Raw genomic sequence first — 25228 nt, forward strand, 5'->3', positions numbered from 1 at the left:
CAGCCCCCCCCCCACCAGATAAAGTTTTAAAAAGAATAAAGAATCCATTAAAATGCAAGGGAAAAGATAGTTTCATTATAACTTATTGGTTGGTAGCTTTTCTTAAGCAATGATGGAGATTTGAGGACAAGAAAGAGCTTCCTGAATTTCTCTGAGAAGTTAAATAATGTTCATCAATCATGCATGCTTTAACAAAACTTTTCAGAAAAAATGTTAATGAGTGTGTGTGTGTAATATGTAAGGATACTAAATGAGGAATGAAAGTCACATTCTGAGAAATAAGAACAAAATAGAATTAGGGATTAAACAACTAATTGCTTACATGGGTGTAAGCAAGAGAGCATGAGCAAGTCTGCAAGACTGGTGCTTTAAAGGAAGAGGTGGAGTCTGATAGAGGGCCAAAGTGCTCTCAGTCTTGAGCCCCAGTTGGAAAGCCTAAGGCAAATGCAGCCTAAAGAAACTGATAGGGCTCTGAGCCTACTCCCTATGCAATAGAAAGAAAAAAAAGCAAGTGCAGGAAAAGCCCTCTGAACTCTTTCTGTCCGTAATATTAGTAGGGACATATCCCAGTACTGTTTAAAAAGCCTGTCATAGTTAAGACTTGCATGGTGCCCCTTCATTAGTAATAGTGCAAATAACAGTGTCAAAAAGGAGGGAGAGAGAAAGAGAGAGAGAAGTAAAGGAAGGGGGGGAGTGGGTGGGGAAACTAGGTCACTGATGGTGGAAAAAGTACACTGGAGAAAAAGGATCATGTACTTTTTTTTTGGGGGGGAGGGAGTTGGGTCACACCCAGCGGCTCTCAAGAGTTACACCTGGCTCTGCACTCAGAAGTCGCTCCTGGATCCTGGCAGGCTCAGGACTATATAGGATGCCGAGATTCAAACCACTGTCTGTCCTGTGTTGGCAGCATGCAAGGCAAACACTTTATTGCTGTGCTATCGCTCAGGCCCCGAATCATGTACATTCTACAACAAACTCAATTATGAGCAATTTTGTAACCACAATGCTTAAATAATTATAATCATAAATAAAACAGGGGCCAGAAAGATAGTATGGAGGTAGGGCAATTTCTTTGCATGCGATCATCCTGAGTTGGATTCCTGGTACCCTGAGAGCCACTAGATGTGATTCCCTGAGTACAGAGACAGGAGTAAGCACTAAGCACAACTAGCTGTGGTCCCAAAATTAAAAAAAAAAAAAAAAAAAAAAAAAAGTCCGATGGATAGAACAGAATGTGCTGTTTCTGTTGAAGGAAACCAACTAAATATTGCCTAATCATCTCCTTGAATCAGGTATCTCAGGCACTGCTGGAAAGAGAAGCTTATCATCAAGTAATCCAAGAAGTTCCATGTAATTTCCACTTTGTGAAAAATCAACACAAATAGGAAATGTATAAGTCAAAATATGAAGAGTCTCCAACTTCTACCAGTCCCTATTCTTTTAGACAAGAAAGACTAAAATAGGATAGTCTTAGTTAAAATCTACCTAGCCTGAGGCCTGAGAGATATAGCACAGTGGGAGGACATTTGCCTTGCAAGCAGCTGATCCAGGACAGATGGTGGTTCAAATCCCAGCATCCCATATGGTCTCCTGTACCTGCCAGGAGCAACTTCTGAGCACAGAGCAAGGAGTAAGCCCTGAGCATCACTGGGTGTGACCCAAAAATAAATTAAAAACAAAAATCTACCAAGCTTGTTTTTGCACAAAATTTTCTAAATGAAATACAGTAAATCTATTTATTAATGAAAAGGAAATGGGTGACTTCCAATTTTACTAGCAAAGTGAAATAATTGCAATCATAGAACCTAAAATATTTACTAACTATCCTGTTTAGAAAAAAATTGTATTTTCTTTTTTCTCTTTTTTAAATAATTTCACCTCCACTTACCTGGAAACAGATGTATTATGTATTATTATCCTTAAAATAAGTCAGAGGATGAGAGAGAGACACAGAATAGTCTCACTAATTTATGGGATTTAAGAAAAATAAAAAACAGTATTGTAATAATACGCAAAGACAATAGAGATGAGGGCGGAAAGGACCGGCTCACAATAGGAAACTTACCACAAAGAGTGGTGAGTGCAGTTAGAGAAATAACTATACTAACAACTATCATGACAATGGTAATGAGTGTAAGAAATAGAATGTCTGTCTTAAATATAGGCAGGGAGTGGGGGAGGAGGGAGATGGGAGGTAATAGTGGTAGGAATGTTGTACTGGTGAAGGGGAATGTTCTTTTTATTTTTTTATTTTTTCGGCCACACCCGGTGACTCTCATGGGTTACTCCAGGTTATGCGCTCAGAAACTGCTCCTGGCTTGGGGGACCATATGGGACGCCAGGGGAATTGAACCACGATCCGTCCTAGGCTAGCGCATGCAAGGCAGATGCGTGATAGCTCACGTCACCACTCTGGCCCCAAGGGGAGTGTTCTTCTTATGATTGAAACCCAATTACAAAGAATATAAGAGGGAAATATAAATTAATTAATTAACGTTAAAAAACTCATTAGTTATTTCAACACCCATCTTTTCTAAGCTAGAGATAGTTATATATATATATATTCTCTATTACATCTGATATAATATCTGATATAATACAGAGAATAGAGAAAATGTTCTCTGTATTATATCAGATCTAACAGAGTATATATATTTAGAAACAATACATGACTTGAACAATTTAGTTAAAACATTGGGTCTAAATACTATTTATTAATAAATAAAATAGGAACCAAAACGATAGTACAACAGGTAGGGCAGTTGCCTTGCACCTGACTGACCTAGGTTCAACCCCCAGTATTCCATATGGTACTGTGATTCCAACAGGAGTGATCTCTGAGCACAGAGCCAGGAGTATGATCCAAGCACAGCCAAGAATAGCAGCCCCTTCATTTTTCTTAAGAAAAATGAAGGACATTTTTAACAGTATCTCAGAGACAAGAGAGATGAGGGCTGGTAGGTGCAGCTCAGGACATGCAGTTCATCACATAGAGTGATGAGTGCAGTTGCAGAGATGACTACACTGAAAACTATCATAACAATGTGAATGAATGAGGGAAGTAGAAAGCCTGTCTCGAGTACAGGTGTAGGGGGGTGGGGAGGAGGGAGATCTGGGAAATTGGTGGTGGAATGTTGCACCGGTGGAGGGGGGTGCTCTTTACATGACTGTAATCATACAACTATAATCATGTTTGTAATCACGGTGTTTAAATAAAGATAAAGGAAAAAAAAAAAGAATAGCAGCCCCAAAAATAAATTATTAAAAAAAAAAAAAAAGGGCAAAATATGGGGCCAGAGCAATGGCGCAGCAGTAAGGCATTTGCCTTGCATGCAGCTGGCCCAAGACGGACCAGCAATGGATCCCCGGGTCCCATATGGTCCTCCAAGCCAGGAGCAATTTCTGAGTGCAAGGCCAGGAGTAACCCCTGAGCATCACTGGGTGAGGCCCAAAAGCCAAAAAAAAAAAAAAAAAAAAGGCAAAATAGAGACACTTTATCAAGAGAAGAACTTCAATTCTTTTTAAGTAGAAAAACAAATCTTTATCAAGACTGACATAATCTGGGTCATAAAACAAATCTTTAAAGCTTTTTATGTCACGTGAAGTGCTTTCTGTCTACCCTAGCATAAGATTATAAATAAGTAAAAAAAAAAAATACTGATAAAAGCACAAAACATCTCAAAAACACATTTCCAAATAGCCCACGGGTAAAGGAAGAAGTCAAGGAGAAATTAAGAACTATTTTTAACTCACTAAAAATGAAAACATGACATTTGAAAATGTAAGACACACAGAGAAAGCAATACTTGAAAAGATATGTGTATCATAGTAAGGCTACATTTAAAAAGAGTTTTAATCAACAACCTAAGCTACTCCTGCAAGAACAAGTGCCAAGTAAAATCTAGTTAAAGTTAAGAACTACAACAACAAACTTGATGGAGGAGATGGAGAGGCCCTGAGTTTGTTGGAAAAGATTCTTTCCAGATTCTGCCTGAGCATCCCAGCATCAAAGCACAAAGAGCACAGTATCATGGTAGTCCCCACATGTCCTAAAGGCGAATGCCCTTGCCATAGCTACAAGTTGCTGCTCCCCTGCATCAGAAGGAGGCCTCCCAGAGTCTGCAACGTTAAGATACATGGCCAGCTGTTAGCTTTTTTTCCTTGAGGTTGACACGACTCAGGTTCCAGAATGTTCTAAAATAATTCAAGGCGAGTGTTGAAACTGAACATAGACTTGTATTGCTGGTAACCAAGGAAACCTATCTCTGACCCTTTAAACACCTTGTGGAGAGTGCCTCAGAATCACCTCCAGGAAAATTCTAAGGAGATGTGAAATTAAACTACACCGCATCTAGAAATTGTGGCAAGAATTAACAAGGCATACAAACTGCCACAGCCTCCTTAAGGGACAGTGTGTGCAGAAGAGTATGTGATGGAACAGCAATGAAAGTTCTGGCACTGGAGCTTACTTTCCTCAAAAGCACATGTTGAACAATGGCTAAGAGTGAAAAATATAAATTATAAGAAGTGTAAGTTTGTAAATAATAAATGTTAAAATAGAAAGCAAAGGCAAAAGAGTCATAAAAACACTGAAACAAAAAAATCAGCAAAACTAAAAGATGGTTATGTAAAGGTATGTGATATACTTTTATTGAAATAAATTTTTAAAAGATCACCAATATATGGAATCAAATAAGAGACACAACAATATCTGTGTAGATAACAGATTAGCAGAGAGAATTGCCACTAACTGAAGAGAGAAACACAGGGCTCGAGAGATAACACAGCAAGTTAAGGGCATTTGCCTTGCATGTAGCAGACCCTAATTAGATCCTTAAGATCCCTCAAACACAAACAGGAGTGATTCCTGAGTGCAGAGTCAGGAATAAGCCTTGAGCACAGCAGGGTATGGGCCGAAACCAAAAACAAACAAACAAACAAAAAAGATACAGACACATCAACAATAAAAAATAATGTGTGTATGTACACATACTGGTTTACACACATAAATATATATTTGGCAAAAATCCAACTATTCCTGAAATATAAATAAAAAATAGGAAAAAAATGCAACCAACTTACTCAAAGGCTCTCCTGAGGTAACTACCCCCAGTGGCTCATTCTCGATGAACAACTGAAGGCATTTTTCCTCAAGGACAGGAAAAAAAAGTGAAGCTGCCTAGCTGTCACCAATCCTGCGTGCTGGGGAGTGCTAGCATAGTTGGCCTGAGGTCCCACTAGAGTCTGGCCTCATAGCACTGGCCTTGGAAGCCATTTCCACTGCACCCTCAAAGTGTCCAATGTCTTAGACAGCACAACTAGGTATGATAAAGACTAGATGAATCTGAATCCTGCTCAAGTCATCAACAACAAAGACAGGGAAGTTAGGGAAGGCAGAAGGCAGGTATACATCAAAGCAACCCCAACATTAAAAAATGTGAAAAGGGCCCGGAGAGATAGCACAGCGGTGTTTGCCTTGCAAGCAGCCGATCCAGGACCAAAGGTGGTTGGTTCGAATCCCGGTGTCCCATATGGTCCCCCGTGCCTGCCAGGAGCTATTTCTGAGCAGATAGCCAGGAGTAACCCCTGAGCACCTCGGGGTGTGGCCCAAAAACCAAAAAAAAAAAGTGAAAAATGGGCTGGGGCTGGGGCTCAGCAGCAGAGCATGTGCCTTGCATGTTAGAGACCCTGGGTTCACCGCCCACAGCAAATTGGGCATACACAACCTGTGTGGAGATCAGATGCCCTTTGGTGGTAGTAGGTGCAGTAACTTTGTACATTAATGCCTAAATCTGAACACAACTCTTGCCTAAACTATAATAACATTCTTTTCAAGCTTGTATTATTCTAAGGAACCACCTAATTACTAATTTGTTCAATTGAAATGTACTTATTTCACTTGGTCCCTCAAGAAAATGGATTTGTAAAGCAAATGTAATCACCTTGTCTGTACTTAATATGACTTTACCAACTGAAACCCCTGTTTTTAAACAGCTTGAGAGCATTCTGGAGACAGACCTCGGCAAGAGGCTGCTCTGCTACTTCTTTACCAGTACTGATGAACATGAGGACTCCATTTATGGAGGGATTACTGATGCCTTTCAGTAATGTTTTGTATTTCTCAGTTTTATAAACTTTTATAGACTTATAGTCTTTCACCACCTTGATTAAATTTATCTAAGGAAACTACTACTACTTTGTTGCCTTTGAGCAACAAAGACCGATTAAATCCAGTTGTGCCACCAGTACTACACTAATGTATGAATTCTTTCTTAAAGGTTTAAAGTATCTCCATGCAAAGATGGAGAGGGAAGAATTTTATTTTACTTAAGATCTAAAGATTTAGGGGGAAAAGACTGCATATCTCTTCAAATCAGGGTGATAAGATTAGCTTTAATCAAAAAGAGAAAGATACAGGCAGGCAAGCATGAGAACAGAAAGCATATAAATATATACATTGTAGGATGTAGATCTCTAAAGAGTTGATTTTGAGAGATGGAGTTGACTTTAATCCAACAAAATGACTGCCCTACACTGACAACTGCTACCTGCAATAATCTGTGCCTCCCAACTCTAACTGAGGAGGCAGACACCAGGAGATGTTGTAGTCTCCCAAACCCTGTAAGATCCAGCCAACAAAGATGTTGGAGTTAGCCAAAAGCAGGCTTCTCTGGAGACATGCTCACCTGCTGAGAAGTCAGGCTTCCTACAGGTGCTGAAAGCACACATACACCCCACACACACCCCGAGGCGCGCACACACACACACACACACACACACACACACACACACACACATCTTCCAACACTTGCTCATTCTCTTTAGGATCAAGGCCAGGCGTCTGCCACTGTATACACTAATCAAGCTACTGATATTAGCATCTCTGAGTCAGGTCTGATGAACTACTTTTTTGCTTCTGGGATTTGAGAGACTATGGCCCATTACTCCCCTAAAGACCCAAAGACCCTTCCCAAAATTCTTAGTTTTAGGTCACCACTGGGCATAACAAAGTATGTTTGGTTTTTCTCTCATGGGTACTGACTGAGCATCATTTCCTCTGGAACACTGTCATCTCTTACTCCTGTTTATCAAATATCCCACCTTCTCGGGCTCCTGTGTGGGTCAGGGAACTGTGAGTCAGCCTGAAAAAGAGACAGTGAGAGAAGCAGGAACTGTGAGCAGGCTCTCTCTCCTCTTCCCTCATGTTGAGATTCTGAACTTCTACCTCAGAAGAGCATGAACAGACTAGTTCAGAGAAGGTGGAGGTGGAGGTGGAGCCTACAGAAGCCCTAGTCTGAGGACCAGACTCTGCATGCAGGTAGCACAAGTCAGGAAGCTTTGCTGTATGCACCAAAAAATCTGGGGCACAGACTGCTGACCCCAGTTCCATGGCTTACAACAGTGTTCTAGGAGGTTGCTTCTTCCCCAAGATATTACTTTACAAACTCAAATTCTTTACATACCTCTGACAACAGGTATTTAGCCACCAGAGAGCACAATAGCTGTATCAAATTTATAAGAATCCCTTGAATTTCCTTTTCCCAGACATTAAGAAAACTAGTTAATAACTGTGACCTCAATCTTCCATAAGGGCTGGGATGTTTCTAAATCTCCATTTACATCACATGCCTCATTGTGTTTTCCTAATTCTTAGTAGATTTTATGCCCATAACATAAATGATGAGTGTCCTCTAGAAAGTTTATTATTACCTATCAGGTTGAAATTGGGTGTGGGGAGATATGCAGTCCCAGGGTTCTCAGGTGACCATGTGGTGCTGGGGAAGAAACCCAGGATTTCTACATGCAAACCCATGCAGCCCTTCCCCACCTCCAAGTCAAAAGTGTTTCTGGATACTGTTCTCGGGAACTTACATTAAGAATATGAAAACACAAATTCAAAAGTGTATTTTATGCCCTATTATACACAATACCTATAACATGCAATCCACTTCAATGTTAATGACCAAGTACAGAAACCGTGGAGTGCATACTCATTAAATGGAATATTATTTTTCCATTAAGAAAAATGAAATTGAGTTGAGAATAATAGTAGAGTTGCTGAGTTCCATATTTGCTGAATCCTGAGCTCCAGCAAGAATGATCCTTGAGCACAGAGCTTGGAATAAGCCTTGGAATCACTACTGAGTATCGGTCAAAACCAATGATGTGATGTGAAATAAATCAGCTTGCTACAAGTCAATTGCCAGATGATGTTCAACTGTAGATCTAAGCACCTAGGAAAACAAACTAACAAAACCTAACAAAAGTAATTCCTAGACTCGTGAAAACTCTGGATTAACAGAGGACATGGAAGAAGAGGAAAGGAAAAGTTAGAAGAAGGTCTCGGCGGTAAACAGATTGAGTGGTGACAATAACACATGACAAAAGCATGAAGCTAAACCTATTAACTTTCAGAATACTGTAAACTAATAAAAAATCAGCAAGAAAAATTAAAAAGCTGCTGATGTATTGCTTAAAACTGATTGCAAGTATTATATCATGACATATATGTAAGTATCTTTAAAATGATTTTAATTAGCTTATGATGCCTCTAATGCCCTCTAAATTACTAAATCAAAAACAAAAAAAGATTGAACTAGGCCTATTTCAGGGGTGGACTACATACCAGTATGTACAAGGCCTCAAAGAATCAACATAAAAAAAAACATAAAAAACTCAAATGCAAAACAGTGTCTATAGTTAACTAAAGTAACTCAAAGATAAACACACACACAAAATTTAACCATGATTTGTAGATTTTATACCCCTACAAAGAGATCACAAGATGTACAAAGGTGAAAGCCATCTCTTTGCTGAAGATATCTGATGAATAACAGGGTAACTAAAAACTTAAGCAAGAATTATCACTAACTGGAGGGGGGTGAACCCACATAATTTATAGGCCTCTAGTCCTATTTTTTGTCTGTCATAAAATTCCCAGTTTAACACTGAGTTTACATAAGCATATTTTCCCCTCCAAAATATACCAAGGAAAGTAAATGGCATGAAACTGAATAAACAGTCATGCAGCTCTCATGGAGGAGAAGTAGGAGGAAAGAATAAATATCTAAGGGACTTGTCATTTCATTACCTGAGCGTCTAACAGCTCTTCACATTTGTGCGCCTGTTTCTCTATTGCAGAAATGTACTGTTTTTCAATCGCTTCAACTTGCTGCTGAACAGAAGACTGTAGCAGGGCCTAAAAAAAAAAGCAAAGAGTCATTTGGATCACAGACAAAACTTGGAGTTAACTGTTGGCATGTATATTTTTCTTGACAGTCATACATATCTGAAACACGAGACTCTCCCATACAACCAAACACAGTGTATGAAGACTGAACACATTCATATGCAGCGCCACTCTCTGCTTGCACCCAGCACTTTCACTGCCAGAAATAGGGCTCTGGCCCCCATATTCCTTCCATATACCCCCATTAAGAAGGCCAAGCCATAGAAGATAATAAAGAGGGTGAGTAGTTCTGTTAAATTTAAATTCAGTTTAGTGAAGACCACACAGGGTGAGGAGTGCATGAAAGCTGCTGAAAAAAGGGGGAAGAAAAAACCAGACATATTTCACTGGCTGACAAAACTCCACATCCTCTCGGCACACTGAAATATCCCATGGGCCAAGCATGATCTTCAAGACCACAAGTCAAGTAAAAGCAGATGGAAACTCTGAGCAATTCCAAACATGAAAGAACTGCCCCCTGGAAGTCCCCGCCCAAATGTGGAAAGGTATAAGTCAAAGTGTGGAAGTCAGAATTGCAAAGCAGAGTCCAGACCAAGTGGCCAATCAGCTTGGAGGGACAGAGCTGAGTGGACCCTGGCCCAGATTGGGTCACTACCAGCACTAACCCGAGCAGAGAGGCTGCAAAGAGCAGTGGGCACTGTTCCACCTAGCCACTTCCTCCCTGGAGATGCTTAGGGTATTATCATCCTTTCCCTTGTCTTTTTTTTTTTAAAAATGGAGGGAGGTTATATGTTGTACATAACATGTTTCCAATATTATCAAGCAAGCTATTTATAAACCTTAAGCCATTTAAAAATATGCACTCAACCATATACATAAGCTTCTTTAACAAATATTCTATTTTAGAAGGTCTATCTGGATAATAAACTACTCATAATCAAAATAGTAAGTTAAAACAGACATGTCTTATAGAAAACAGACATTTGGCACATTCACCAAGAAAGAAAAAATAAGCCAAATCTCTTAAATAATCTGTTTTGAAAATAGACTTACTTGCTTGAAAACAACATGCATTAAGAAGCTAAATAAATATGCATGTATTTTAAGACAAAAATATATTTTTAAAGCCTCTGAAGAAATCTCAGATTTTCATATAATTAGCATTCTCCTGCAAATGTTAATCTGACTGAGGATGCTACTCCTACAATTCAATAGTCATCATCAGAAGCTGCAGACGAAATTGGTAAAGGAAATAGAAGGTTGACTGAGGTTTAAACAGAATATAAAGAACTATTATATTAAAAAAATATAAAGAATACAAAGAACAGAATATAAAGACCAACTACAAGAGTCGTTGGGTAAAAGCAACCTTCATCTCTAGGATTTCAACAAAGCTACCTACCTCGAAACTGTGACTTGATAGTAAAAAGCTCGAATGTGGTCTTTGACAAAAACAGAATGTACTGTTTGTTCGAATAATATATTTATCAATGGTCCAGTTAATTTCCATGGGTATATTCACAACTTTTTTTTGGTTTGGGGTCACACAAGACAGTGTTCAGAAAGCCTTCAAAAATATGCACTATGCTCACGAATTACTCCTGGCTGTGCTCAGGAGACCATATGAGATGCTGGGGGAATTGAACCCAGGTTGGCCATATGTAAGGCAAGCAAACTATCCACTCTACTAAAACGCCAGTCCCCCACACAAAAATCATTGAAAGACTAAAACCTAGTCTTGGAGGAGACTTGCGATATGAAAAATAATTTTTCTGTGTAGTAGGAAGAACTGTTTTTACTTTTCTACTTACTAGGATTCAAGGACTCATAAGTTAAATATTTAATTATGATTTTCAGCTGATTAAATCATTTGGACAAGTTCATGATATATAATAAAATTTTCTCAACAGAATTAAGGGAAAAAAAGAGTGTTTTTCTAGGGTCAGAGATAACTCAACAGAATGGAACACATGTTCTGCTTCTCAAAGGTCTGAACTCAATACCGAGTACCACATAACCACCAGAGAAATTCTAGGAATGATCCTGATCACATACCCCGAGAACTACCAGGTCTGCCTGTCCACTAAAACAAACACAAACAAAGAGTGATTAATTTGTATATCCTTTCCCCCAGACTTTATGGCCAGAACTAGAGTCATGGTGAGTCAAAGCTCCCATTTTTGAGAATGGTGCTACAGGTGTCATCAGTATACAGTCTCTTTCAAATTTCTGCCTAAGGTCTACTCAGTCATTGAAATTCAACAGCTACTCAAAGGGGTATCAAGATGTGATCTAGAAAAGAAATAGTGAGGACAAACTACACCCTCACTGGCTGTGAAATCACCCCACACACTGTATTTCCAACCCTAGATGACAGTTCTGAAGCAGGGTAGGTGCAAAGAATTAATAAACCAAGCCAGTCAGGAGAGACTTATAGTCTCTCTTCACATGCCCAACCAAATTGAAACCTCTATTTTCCAACCAAGAGGGGGAGGGTTGAGTGAGTGACAAAGGTCACTCAAACTACTCCATATCAAAAAAAAAAAAAAAAAATACTCATCCTTCTGCAGGAAGGACAGATGCCTTGTCTCCATGCTATCTCTCCTGGCCCCACTTTATTCCTTTAATTACGTCTTTTATTTAATGTTTTTTTTAAAGAAACTTTTTTTTCTTTAGATATATGTGAGCATATATATTTTTAGTTTTTGTCGTGTATCTGTTTTCTTCTCTTTCCACCCCCAAATCCACCAGCAATATAATGTAGCACCACTTCTTCCTGCAAAGACATATTAAACAAAGGGGAAATTTTACGTGTAAAAAACAAGCTCTTATCTACTAGGGATAAGAACCCTTTTTTACAACACAGGGACATCTCCCACCCTGAACATATGTCATGTGGAACCAACTTAGATTCCAGGGAACTAGACACCGACCGTCCAGCCTTGACTCCTGGATTCCAGACACAGAAACGACAGAGTTCTCCACAACAGCTCCAGGAATCAAATCCCCTCCAGGGCATCCATAATGCTGCTCTGACACCAACATGCACCAGTTCTAAATTGAAAACTTGAAAACGAGGAAATGGGAACAACTTGATCTAAGGGCAAGTTGGCCTTCCTCATCAGCCAACAATAAGACAAAATCAGAAAACATGTCACCCTTTGATCTGTGCAAAAGCCAAGATCGCTATATACAGATGACTGGTTGTTACAACCAGGACTTGACAGTACACATCCCAGGACCAGCAACAACAACAACAGCAACAAATAGCTCTAGCCTAGCTTTTGGTCTACCATCTGTTCAACAAAGATCTCCAATTCCAGAGGTCTGACTGAGACAACCACAACTGAACGGGTCTTCCAGAAACATAACGAAAGACTCTATCCCAGCAACATAATGACCAAGACCACCAACTACAGAAGATGTATTAAAACGACACTCAAAAGCAGAACTGCTAGAACCACAAAGAAAGACTTCATCATAAGCTCTATTCCTTGAGCTGCACAGTCACCAAGATCTCTACATACAGAGGTCTGATTTTACCATCCAAGACGAAGCAGAAGTCTTCCATACACCATAAAATCACTGAGGGGAGAGTAAATGGTCATGAGAGGAGTCTAGAGTTAATCCCATGACAGTATACTTCAGGGGTGGAGAAACCCTGTATCTCCTAGGCCAAGGGAATTCCCTCCATAATATCTCCAATAGTTACTGTGCCTATGCAAGGGGGAAAAGAAAAAAAAACACAAAATAATCATTTTTCCACATATTTATTGATTGATTGACTTTTTGATGTCTTTATTTTGGTGTAGATATTGAAATTAATGTCTCCAATTTTATTTTATTTTATTTTATCTTATCTTTCTCTTTCTTTCTGCACTCCAACATTATTTGATTTCAGAACCGAGACTACTGTGTGGTGCTTGTCTTTATTGCTGTAGTGCTCACTAGATATTTAATTTGATATTTCTTTCTGTTTTGTTGTGGTTTTTCAATTACCTTTTTCATGTCCTCTCTCAAACTGAGGTTGAAAGCTCAAGGACTCCGCCCATTTTCAGAGTATTTGACTTCCTTTTTTTTTAAATTTTTTTCTTATTTTGTACCCCATTCTATTGCTTTTCTTTCCTTCAAACAAAACCACATAACTCGATTTATCTAGCACCACCTCTTAAATAGAGGGGGAAACAAAGGAGGGTACCAGGACCAAACAGATATATGATCACTAATAGTAAGCTAGACAAAGAGGAGACCACCTACTCTAGCATCCCTGGGGGTGATGGTGGGGTATATGGGTTGCAGAAAGGGAACTGGGATGGGGGGAGGACAAATTTGGTGATGATTCAATGTTAATATGTACCTAAAATACTACTGTGAAAGATATGTAAGCCATTATGATCAAAATAAAAATTAAAAAAAAATCAGAATGCCCTTTAATTTTCTTATATTGAATATTCCTTTTATTTTTACAATAAAGGTTTTGCAATTAATATAAATGAAAAAAAAAACTACTCATATCAAGCTACTCCAGTCTAAGTGGACATTTACATATCAAAGGGATAGGTGAAAAGAAAAGAAGTTGGGAGACCACCTTTGTTTTGAGTAAAAGTAGGTGTAAATGAACAACTACAACTATGTCAGTCATAAATAACTTGCACATTCTAGGTAGAATGCCTAGTAATCAACTGTATAGAGTAGCCAAGGTGTAGCTCTGAGACTTCGGCTGCCTGGCCAGCTCACTGCCATAGCCTACATCAAAAGAGCAAGTGCAAGAGTATAAGTTAACAGTATAGCAGCGAGGGTCAGTTATAAAGGACCAAGGATGTCCTAAATTTGCCATATACTTCAACTGTGTTACCAAAGCCAGGTGCAAAGAAAGGTGATGATTTTCAAACACCAGCTGGCAACTAGATGATCCACTACTATAAGCATATTTACAAACACGCATTGGTATCCATCTCATTTATGGCTTGTCTGATAAATGTAGATCTGGATTTCAACTTCCCAATGTAACATACTACAATAAATGCCTTACATTTCTCACAAATTTAGTATAAAATTAAGCACTCATATCAATATTTACCTGTAACCATTTACCCCCTCTGTCATTGTCTTTACAAAGCCAAAGACATGATAGTCTCTCCATGGGCTTATAAGATACCAGACATATTAAGTATTATTTCATTTGTAATGCATTTTAAATCATTCTCAACATATAAAAGCATTAAAACTGAAAGTGTATTAAGGTATAAAAAGCAAATATGTACAGTCTTTCCATAATAGAAACAATGTTACCAAAGGAACATTTTATTTAAAAGATGTTTAGGCTTTAGCCTTAGTTCTAGCACATATTTTCCAGAACATCAGATATGCTGTATCATACTAAAAGCTGGTCTCACTTAAGGAAGTCAGATACTTCCTAATTAACTTCTTACCAAGTACTCGGTACAAAGACTTAAAGCTCTCTAGTGAATGATGACCTTTGCATTCAAACCAAGGTGAAAATGAGGAAGATCCCATATCTGCTGTACATTTCACTAAATTTCAACTCCTGCTACAGAATTCAGTTATCTAAATTGTTACTGATCTACTTAATCTGTACAAGGGATTCTGTTTATTTTTAAAATTATGTTTTTATAACGAAACATGTCCATTCTGTTTATTCTACAGGATAAACTTTGAGTTAACCAAATGTAAAGAACCACAACTCCTTGGTTGGAAAAGTATATTGTGGTTACTATAATAATTACTTATAGAAAACAAGGATATTAAATTAAGAAGCAGTTCTACACATAAACTGCAGATATCTATTTTTTAATTTCTAAAATTTTACTTCAGTAACCATGACTTACAATACCGTCACTGATAAATTTTCATATATATATAGAGTTCCAACATCTACACCTACCACCACCACCAGAATATCTACTTAACCCCACCAACATTTCAGGCCCCCTACCTCTTCAAGTCCCTTATCCTCTATGTTGTCTCCTCAACAAAGTAAACTCAGTTCTAGAGATTAGTTCTCAGATACTGCTGTTTTGAGTCTTTTTATTCCTTATGCTTCTTAATATCCCACATAGGAAAAAAATTATTCTGCATCTCTCTCTGTCTCCTGGACAATTTACTCAGCATAATACATGACAGTCCTATCCATTTAAAGACAAACTGCATGTCTTCATCTTTTCTTATAGCTGAGTAGTATGCCACTATGTAAAAGTACTATAATTTCTGTATTCAGTCATCTGTTCTATACTTGGGTTATTTCCAAGTTTTGGCTACTGTGAATAGTGCTGCAATGATCATAGCAATTGTATTTTTTAAGCAGAAATTTGGGGGTATTATGAGAGATGCCAAAAAGTGGAATTGCTGAGTCATCTGAAAGCTCAAATAGTTTTTTGAGAAGTCTCTATCTTGTCTTACAAAAAGCTTGGACCCATCAACTTTTCCAAGAGCAGAGATGAGGGTTCCTATTTCCATATATTCCCACCAATACTGGTTGTTTTAGTTCCTTTTTATGTGCTTGATTCACACCGGTGTGAGGTGAAACCTCATTGCTGTTTGATTCAAATTTCCCAAAGATAATTATATGATGCAGAACATGCATTAAAATACCTAGAGGCCATCTGTTTGTGTTCCCTGAGAATGCCATTTGTCTCTTCTACCCATTTTTGGATGGGTTAGTTGTTTTGCTTTTAGTACATTTTATAAATGCTTTATATTGAATATTAACATTCTGAATACTGACATCTTGAATATTAGCATTTAAATATTAACATTTTGTCAACTGAGTAAATATTCTCTCCCACTTTGTGGAGTGCCTTTTACTCTGGTCATAGTTTCTTTTGCAATGAATAAGCTTCTTAATTTTATGTAGTCCCATTTATCTTTGCTTCTAATTGGTTGGCCACTGACCTCTATATGCAATGTCATGAAGCATTCTACCTAGGTATTCCTCAATATCAATTATATATTCAGGTCTGATGCCAAAGTCTAGATATTGGTAATAGAATTTAGTGTCTAGTGGAATTAACCTGTGGATTCCCAAACCCAGACAACAACCCACTGCCCTGAAAATCCCCAGCAATTTACTTTTCCCATGGAATGGCCTAGTTCTTAAAGAACTGATTCAACCACATCAAATTAAATTATTCATCTAAATTTGCAGAGATGAGCTCTGAAAACATTCAAACCATCTCAATACTTGTTATATAATTTTGAAAAAAAACACAGCATAACTCATGAAAACATTGATTCAATATTTTAATTAAAAAATGTTTACTATCAGCCTAGGGATGTGGTTCAGTGATAAAGTGTGGGCTTGCTGTGTTAAAGTCCTGGGTTTGGTGCCTGGCACCATCACACCAAAAGAAATTCTTTATCCATCTTCATGTTACACTTTACAAAAGGAGACAAGTAGGAAGCTAAAGAGCAAGCTAAATGTGAGATGTTAAGAACCAAATCAACCCTCCTTTCAATCACAGCTGGGGAACCAGGGTGTTTTGTGTGACTCCCTGAGGCTCTGAGGTATCAATACACAGAACACAGGCAACCAATCTGTTGGTCAAACTGAAGGAGTGAACTGAGTTTTCTGCAAGACAGGGCCAGTAGTTTGCCAACTAGTAGAGGAAATGATTACACACTTTCATATGAATTACATTCTTAGTTTAATTGCTTCATCTCAGCAATGCCAATAAATTAACTGCTGTCAAGGGTCATTTGAAATCAAGCACAATTTCACCTTTCTTAGAAAAGTTCTAAGGTTTCACTTTAAACATTTTAGATCTTTTCCAATTTTCAACTAAAAATAAGCAAAAGTAGTAGGCATCTAAAAATGGGCTAGTTAAAACTGAAAAGATACTTTGGCTTTTCTAGTACATATGCTTTTTGAATAAAACTTTACATCAATTTCTGAAATAGTATTAGATTTTTTAGTATGCCTTAATAATACTCCTTTCAAAAATTTAAATATATTGTTTCAAGTTTGCAATTTCAAAATTCTACTTAACTACCTAACTGCCTCATACTTGAAAAATTATGACCTTCCGTCTTGTACTAATCCAGTTATCCTTTTCACGAGCTCTACAACCAGATTTGCAGATAAAGAAACAGTAATGAGATTTAGAGATGCACCCAGAGCTGGAGAGATATTCTCAAAGTTAAGGTGTTTGCCTTGCCTGCAGCTAACCATGGTTCAATTGCCAGCACTACATATAATTCCTGGAATCCTGCCAAGAGTGATTCCTAAGTACCACTGGGTATGGCACAAAAACAGAAAGGAGGAGAGAGAAATGTACCCAGAATCACGAGCAATAAGAGTGCACAAAGAAGTGAGTTCAGATCCACCCTCATGTTTCTGTTTGTCTTGGCTGTTGCCCTATTTTTATTTAAAAACTAAGAATTTAATTCTGTTCTTTAAGTCCTTCATTCATTCTTCATTTATTGAACTAATAGTTTCAGAGTCTACCACTGATTCTAGGATCTTAGTTCACAGAGATGTAGCAAGAAAAGTTAGCCTGGCCTCCTGAATATATTTATTGGCAAGAGGAAATTGCTATATGCTATGAAGAATTTTTTTTCAAGCGCTAGCCGAGGAAGGACCGCGGTTCGATCCCCCGGCATCCCATATGGTTCCCCCAAGCCAGGGGCGATTTCTGAGCACATAGCCAGGAGTAACCCTTGAGCGTCAAACGGGTGTGGCCCAAAAACAAAAACAAAAAAAAAAAAAAAAGAATTTTTTTTTTAAATGAAGACATGAGTGAATACCAGAGAAAAAACTTCAAGAGCAGAGTCAAGGAAGGTCTTCCTTAAGAAGTGTGAAAGAGCTGGGATGTCACAGGTGGCGAATTCCTTCCATATGCCAAGTCTGGAGTGAGTCCTCTCTGGCATGGGGATAAGTGTAGTGGGTAAGGGTAGAAATAAGGCAGGAAGGCTGGAACAAGAAGCCAGGCAAGTGAGAGCCTGTGATCCAGGAATGGCCTCAAGGACTGTAACAGGTTTCTCTGATCCTTAAATGAGCCTCACTTCTTTCTATCACACACACACACACACACACACACACACACACACACACACACACACACACACACACACACACACACGAGCCTCACTTCTTTCTATTGCTCGCGCGCGCGCGCACGCACACACACACACACACACACCCCTCTAATCTGAGACCATTACAGACATAGGGACACACACATATGTACAAAGACATATCTACATAGATATGAATATGCATATGTTTACAAAGGTCTCTAGCTAGCAAATAAACAGAGGTACAGACATGGCTGTGTTATAAGAAAAATACAGAGCTATCTCTGAAAATAAATATTTAGGAATTTTAGAATGTTACCAGGATACAACATGAAACTATAATTACTGAGAGATCATTTTAAAGTATAATGTAAAAAAAAAAAAAAAAAAAAAAAACTAGGGATATCTTGAAGAAAGTTTCCAGCCTGTACTTAAAGCTTCCATTTACTCAAAACTGAATCCAATTCACACTCGGCAGTCAGGCCCCCAAATTGGGCTGGCAGGAGGGGAGTCACCAGCAAACCCAGCTGCCCAAGGAGTGGAAAAAAGACAAACTGAGGACTGTGGATGAAAAGGTGTCTTGGTTCAAAGTTAGAAATAGGTGAAGCATGGAGTGGCTATGGTGAGCCTCACAGATGAGCACTGGGAAGGGCAGGGACTCCATGCAAGCACAAGCATGTGGATTATGGGTGGAGACAGACACACGAAACTCAATCCAGTCTGGCCGTGTGAGCCATGCTCTGCAGGCTCCTTAAGCCAAAGGGAATCTTTAGGACAGAAGGAGTCATTCCACACCCCGTTGTTAAGGGATTTGAGTAACATTAAGAGCTGCTACCTCAAACACCACAAAAGTCTCCAGTGAAAATTTCTTTTGTGCCATGGACAACACATTAAAATTAAGAAGTTTCTAAAATTAAGTACAGCACAGAGACTCTCCACGCCTGCCTTCCAGATACTTGAAACTCCTGAAAAGCTGCCATATGAATATACCTCTCCCTCAGATGCCACAATATTGCTCCTTGTGACCTGAATAAAAGCTACAGTTTCAGAGAAAGGAAGGAGGGAAGGAAGAAGGGAAGAAGCAAAAAAGAATTAGGACTAAAAGTCTCTTCAGAATCTTCAGTAAGATTAAGTGAAGCATTAAGTTATTAAACACTAAAGACCTGTATATCACATCCTCTGACAGAAAAGAGACTACAGAACTAAAGAAAAGACAGCATACAGGGTGAGTTGTGCTCGACATAAATGCCCAGATCCTGCCACTATGAGCAGGAAACATTCTTTGTTAAACAGACCTACCTGGCTTTGAGCCTGAAGCAACCTAGCCCCCCACTTCAAGAACTCCCTAATCTAAGAATCTGAAATTGCTTGGTCAAGATATTGCTTTCCTCTATCCGAAATTCCTGATCTACTGAAACAAGGAAGAGAGAATAACACTGTTATTTCTCTGCTGTGAGGTAACTCTTTAATATCATGAGCTAATTTAATCATTTGTATTGACAATATTTCAAGATATGATTATTCTAACCATTCACTGACCTTTTTTGAAAACTAAATTCCATTTTCATGATAAAACTCAGGCTGTGCAGAATTTTCCTCTACCCTATTGGAAGCCTTTTCATTAAATATAAATCTCAATGTCAGTTCAGTCATTAGCATTCAGAGAGTTGAGGTTTCATTTAAATCAACTTTCTCAGAGGACACATTACTAAAGATGACATTTTCCTTTGTGCTTTCATTTTGATCATAAAGAAAAAAATATTTTGATCTCACAGGACAATACAAAATGCTTTGATTGACTGAGGTTCTGTGATTTAAAGTGATATCAGTCTTGGCACATGTCAAAAAGAACGAGAATAACCAGTACTGGCTTGAATGCAAGAAGAAAGAAACTCACTCACTGCTGGTGGGAATGTAAACAGGTCTAGCCTTTTTGAAAAATAATATGGACATCCTCAAAAAAACTAGAAATTGAACTACCATATTACCGCAGCAATACCCCTCCAAGGACTATACCATAGGAGTCTAAAAAAGCCCTTTGCACGCCTATGTTCATTACAGCAAATGCCAGAATCTGCAAATAAACCAAGTGCCTTAGAACAAATGAGTGAAAGAAGAAACTATGGTACGTATACACAAAGGAATACTACACAGCTGTTAGGAGAAGTCAAATCATTAAATTTACTTATACATGTTAGTTATGGAAAGCACTAGAAAAATGAGCCAGAGGGAGAGGAACAGACATAGAAATACCACACTCATTTGTGGAATATTAAAATATATATAGTATGGTAATATAACCAAACAGAATGGAGACAAGGACCATGAGAACCAGCTTGCCACAAATAGCAGGGGAGTCCAGTTAGGGAAGAGAAGAAACCATTATGACAATGATACTTGGAAATGATGACTCTGGACAAAAACTGGGTGCTGAAAGGAGATGAAATGATATGTGTGATACATCTTTACAATAATACTACAAACCACAGTGTCTAAGGGCAGAAAGGGGAAGAGTGAACAAGAGAAAGACATAAAAATTATCTGCCATAGAGGCTGGAAGGGGAGAGAGCATAGGAGAAGGTGGGAGAGAAACAGGGACATTGTGATAGGAAATGTACACTGGTAAATGGATGGATGGATTTTGGATATTGTATGAATGAAAATCATAGCTGTGTATCTCATGGTGATTCAAAAAAAGAAGTTATCATAAATGAATAATCAAGAATCAAAAATAAAAAAGATATGTTCATCTCTCAGGTACTTAATTCCAACACAACACCCAAGACAATGTAGCCATCTCCCTGCCCCAAAGTCATATTTGGACTAATAGGTGAAACAGCTCATCCACTGAGCTCGGGACTAGCACTGAAGCAGGTGGCACAGGTACCTGTTGGTGGCATTCTGCCTAATTACAGGGAGCTGAGAGGATCTAGGTTATGGGCCAGTCATCAGAGTGGCTCAGAGGGCCTGCTAATCGACTTATTGAAAGTATAGACAAAGTGATTCCTGGATAAATATCAGTCTATTGATGGTTTCAATGTATTGATGACCTCTCACCACCAATATCTTCAATCCGATCCACCAAATAGCTACATAAATATCCAGCTAAAATACCCAAATAGGATCATCTTAGAATCTGATGCTTCTGAATAAAAAGTGCAATAGGATCCATCCAGATGGGTTTGTTTTCTCATTGCCAGAGAGCAATATGGAACTCAAATAATTGCAAATCAGAGACAGGGCCATTTAGGACCAGAGTGATAGCACTGTGGTAAGGTGTTTGCCTTGCACACAACTAACCCAGGTTCAATTCCTGGCATCCATACCCCTAACCTGTCAGGAAAGATACCTGAGAGCAGAGCCAGGAGTAACCAGAGTGACACCTGAGTGCTGCTGGGGGTGCCCCCCACCCCAAAAAGGAAGAGCCATTTAAAGGCAGTTACTCCAGTTCTGGATAAGATAAAAAAGAGGAGCAGAAAGTAAAATTTAGGGCCCGGAGAGATAACACAGCGGTGTTTGCCTTGCAAGCAGCTGATCCAGGACCAAAGGTGGTTGGTTCGAATCCCGGTGTCCCATATGGTCCCCTGTGCCTGCCAGGAGCTATTTCTGAGCAGATAGCCAGGAGGAACCCCTGAGCACCGCTGGGTGTGGCCCCAAAACAAACAAACAAACAAAAAAAAGAAAGTAAAATTTAATTTTTATGATAGAGCTCCCATATCATTAAGAATATCTGATAACACTTAATACTATCATAATGGATCAAACCTCACTTGGGTCAATAAGGAGAGAATGCCATTCTGGAAGGAAGATACTAGAGAAGGCTGATATAGTATTAACAATACCTGACATGATAGTACAGATCTTAAAAACTTTAGCCTAATCTATCAGTTACATTTAAGTACAATTTTATAAGTCAAAAACAGCTGAGGAAAGTAGGTCTGATATGTCCTAAAAATTACTCTAAATCCTAGACATTTAAAATGTTTTCTCTTCAAAGATACTTTTCAAAGTGTGTTCTCCAGTAGAGATTGTTAGTATCTATCAATTCAGAATGAAATCTTTCCCTTCATTACCCCACCAGGCCAATGGTACAGTCACAATGCAAAAGCAGGCCTTAAATCTATATTAGAACAAGTTTTCTTGCAAGGCTCCCAATGCCTTTTGGTTTGGCGAGGCTGGAAAGACCACAAGAATAGCATTGCATGCAAAATGCTGGCTGAGCCCTGAGAAATGAGAGGCACATGGCCTAGTCTCAACTGCCCGGCCTTTCCTGGTCCTCTGCTGAGGTTACTTATGGAAGGGAGAAGAATGCGCAAGCCAAGTTGTCAGGCCCAAACCAATCACTTGTATCTAGTATGCTGCTAGGCCAAGCTCTATTGGCAATAGCAAACATCTTTATTTGTCCAGGAAAATTCTGATCACACGATAAAAGCTGGAATTTATGAGAATCCCTGGTTCAATCAAGTAATAAAAACTATAAATTTATTTCATACCTTTGGATTAATAAAGCAGTTAAACTTTACAAAAACTGTGACAAGCTTTACACGTTTTAATTTTTATGGCTCTTCTCTGCACAAAAACTTAGCAATCTCTAATCAAGGAAAAATATCAAAAGAATAGAAAACAAAAGTTGTTTCCCCCTCTTTGGAGCTAAACTTTATACAATACAAGTAATTCTACACCCTGGGAAAAAAATGGGTCTCCTCAGCGTGATATGTTCTCCCTTATAAAACAGTACAAACAACTCAAGAGTTCAAATAAAATACTAACAAGTGATGCTTTTGAAAAACGGAATACAGTATGCTATGTGATACTACCAAGCTGGCATTTAACATATGGCACATTGCTGAAATTCAAAGAGGCCCTTACCAAAAGGTATTTAAAACAGACTTAATCTTTACCGAAAATGTGCAAAGGGCCGACACTTTCAATAAAAACCAAAGCTGTCTAACATGGGAAATAAATACAAGAAGAATGTTACTTAAAATGCTGGAGAAAAATAAAGTTTATGAAGCAATTTTACATGACTTTTCACTCTAAGTAGCAATTTGTCTACCTAGTAAATTCAGGCTCTCTGTAAATATATATGAACATAATAGGAAGATTAAAACAAATCTGATCACAGGAAAGTCTCCTAAAATGCTCTCACATGTTAGAAAAGAATTTGCCTTTTCCTGGATTTCTCACTAAAATAGACAAGTATTTACTACAAAGGCCACTCAGGTCTGGGCAGTGAAAGACAACTGTATATTCTGCAATATATTTTGAAGTCAAGTTTCAGAAACAAAGGCAATGAAGAGGAAAATGGGGTAAGGGGCATCTCTATATTTCAGTGGTGGTGTTGGGATGTTTTAGTTCTATAAATTAGGGCTCCTCTTGACCAAATGTGTGCACATGAAACATCAGAAGACCTTGAGAAGAACCGTGTAGAAAATCCTTCTCATCTCAAGATGAAGATAATGGCCAAGAACTCAATTCCACATCAAGTAGTGGAAAGACAATGTCGAGGCTGGGCAACATAAGAACACTGTGAAATGTGTAACATACCTGGAGCCACTGCTTCGAGAATTTAGTGCCTGCCCAACTGCAGTTTCTTTTATGCCATTTTAAGGCTATTTCTGCTCCTCTGTCAACTATCACAATATTTGTAACTCTGAAATTAGATACTTTTATGATTTTGAAAAAAAAGTCTAAATTTCTCAAGTTTAAACAATAAAAATAACTGTAATTCATTAAAAAAAAAACAAGAAAATAACTGAAAAGACTAACTTTGGGATAAAACATGACACTTTGTATAGAAATTTCAGACAGAAATTTCCCAACATCCGAAGGCAAACCCCACATACATGTATGTAAACAAACACGTGTATTTAAAAAAAAAAGGAGGGGAGGAAACTGTTGTCACTGCCAAAAGGAAGTTTTGTATACGGTAGCAAAACAAAAATGCCAACCACCTCAAAATGTTCCTACCTTATTATAGTGAAACTAGAATTTTTAATGAGCTGGGAACAACTTAAGATAAAATAAGAACATGTTGAACTTAATTTCTTGGGCACTTCCTACTCACTGTTCTAAGCAAGTTAGCAGAAGTGCCAGATTTGGGCTTGAATATACTGAGTCAACCAGCACTTCCTCTGGAAAATTCTTCCCAAATGTTATTTAGCAGAAATAGAAAAGTCATTTTAAGAATATCTGAGTATTTGAAGTGGCTTTACATCAAGTTCTTATATATACCATATTAATTGAAAAATGTATTCAAAGCTATTTCTGATTGGGGGAGACAAAAAGAGGAGCTAAGAGGATACTTGTTTAAAAGATATTGTGTATTACTTAAGTTCAAGAATTTCAAGAATTACATCTATTTTAATAAATCTTTTTTTTTCCAGGTACAACTTTGATCCTCTCTGTACTGTTAGGTCAATCCTCAACCCAAAAGAATTTTTTTTTCTTACTATGATCACTTAACCCACACCAAGGCTAACAAGATACCAGCTTATAAAAACTTAATGTAAATGCTAATGTCTGGGAAACTTCGTTCACTTCTAACTTTGCACACCAGAGAGAGGCCATTATCCAATTACTCTCCTTTCTTATAAGAGAACTCCATCTCTCCGCCTTCTCTACAACCCCTTTTCTCTCTGCTCTCCCTATCTTTCTCTCTCCTGACCTATTCCCCCCTTTAGAATATAAGATGATAAAAATATAGAGATGGGGCTGGAGTTACAGCACAGCAGTAGGACCTTGCATGCGGCTGATCCAGGACAGACCTGAGTTTGATCCCCAGCATCCCTCTGGTCCCCCAAGCCAAGAACAATTTCTTAGCGCATAGCCAGGAGTAACCTCTGAGTGTCATAGGTATACCCAAAAACAAAAAAAATAAAATAAAATAAAAATAAAAATAAAGGGATAGCAACAGACTAATAAACAGTGAATATGAAGGGATACAAATGATTAGCAATTCCACTGCGGTAAAAGAATGACTTAAGAAAATAAAGATCCGGGCCC

The 25228-nt window shown here is 38.3% G+C and overlaps 1 protein-coding gene across 1 annotated transcript in view; it reads right to left on the minus strand.

Moving 5' to 3' along the window:
* CCDC91 (coiled-coil domain containing 91) overlaps positions 1 to 25228 on the minus strand; it is a 258097-nt gene that overhangs the window by 116130 nt on the left and 116739 nt on the right. Inside the window, 1 exon segment of the mRNA XM_049783896.1 lies at positions 9092 to 9199. Coding sequence (XP_049639853.1) covers positions 9092 to 9199 — 108 coding nt within the window.

Source organism: Suncus etruscus, chromosome 11, assembly GCF_024139225.1.
Source record: "Suncus etruscus isolate mSunEtr1 chromosome 11, mSunEtr1.pri.cur, whole genome shotgun sequence".
Taxonomy (NCBI): domain Eukaryota; kingdom Metazoa; phylum Chordata; class Mammalia; order Eulipotyphla; family Soricidae; genus Suncus; species Suncus etruscus.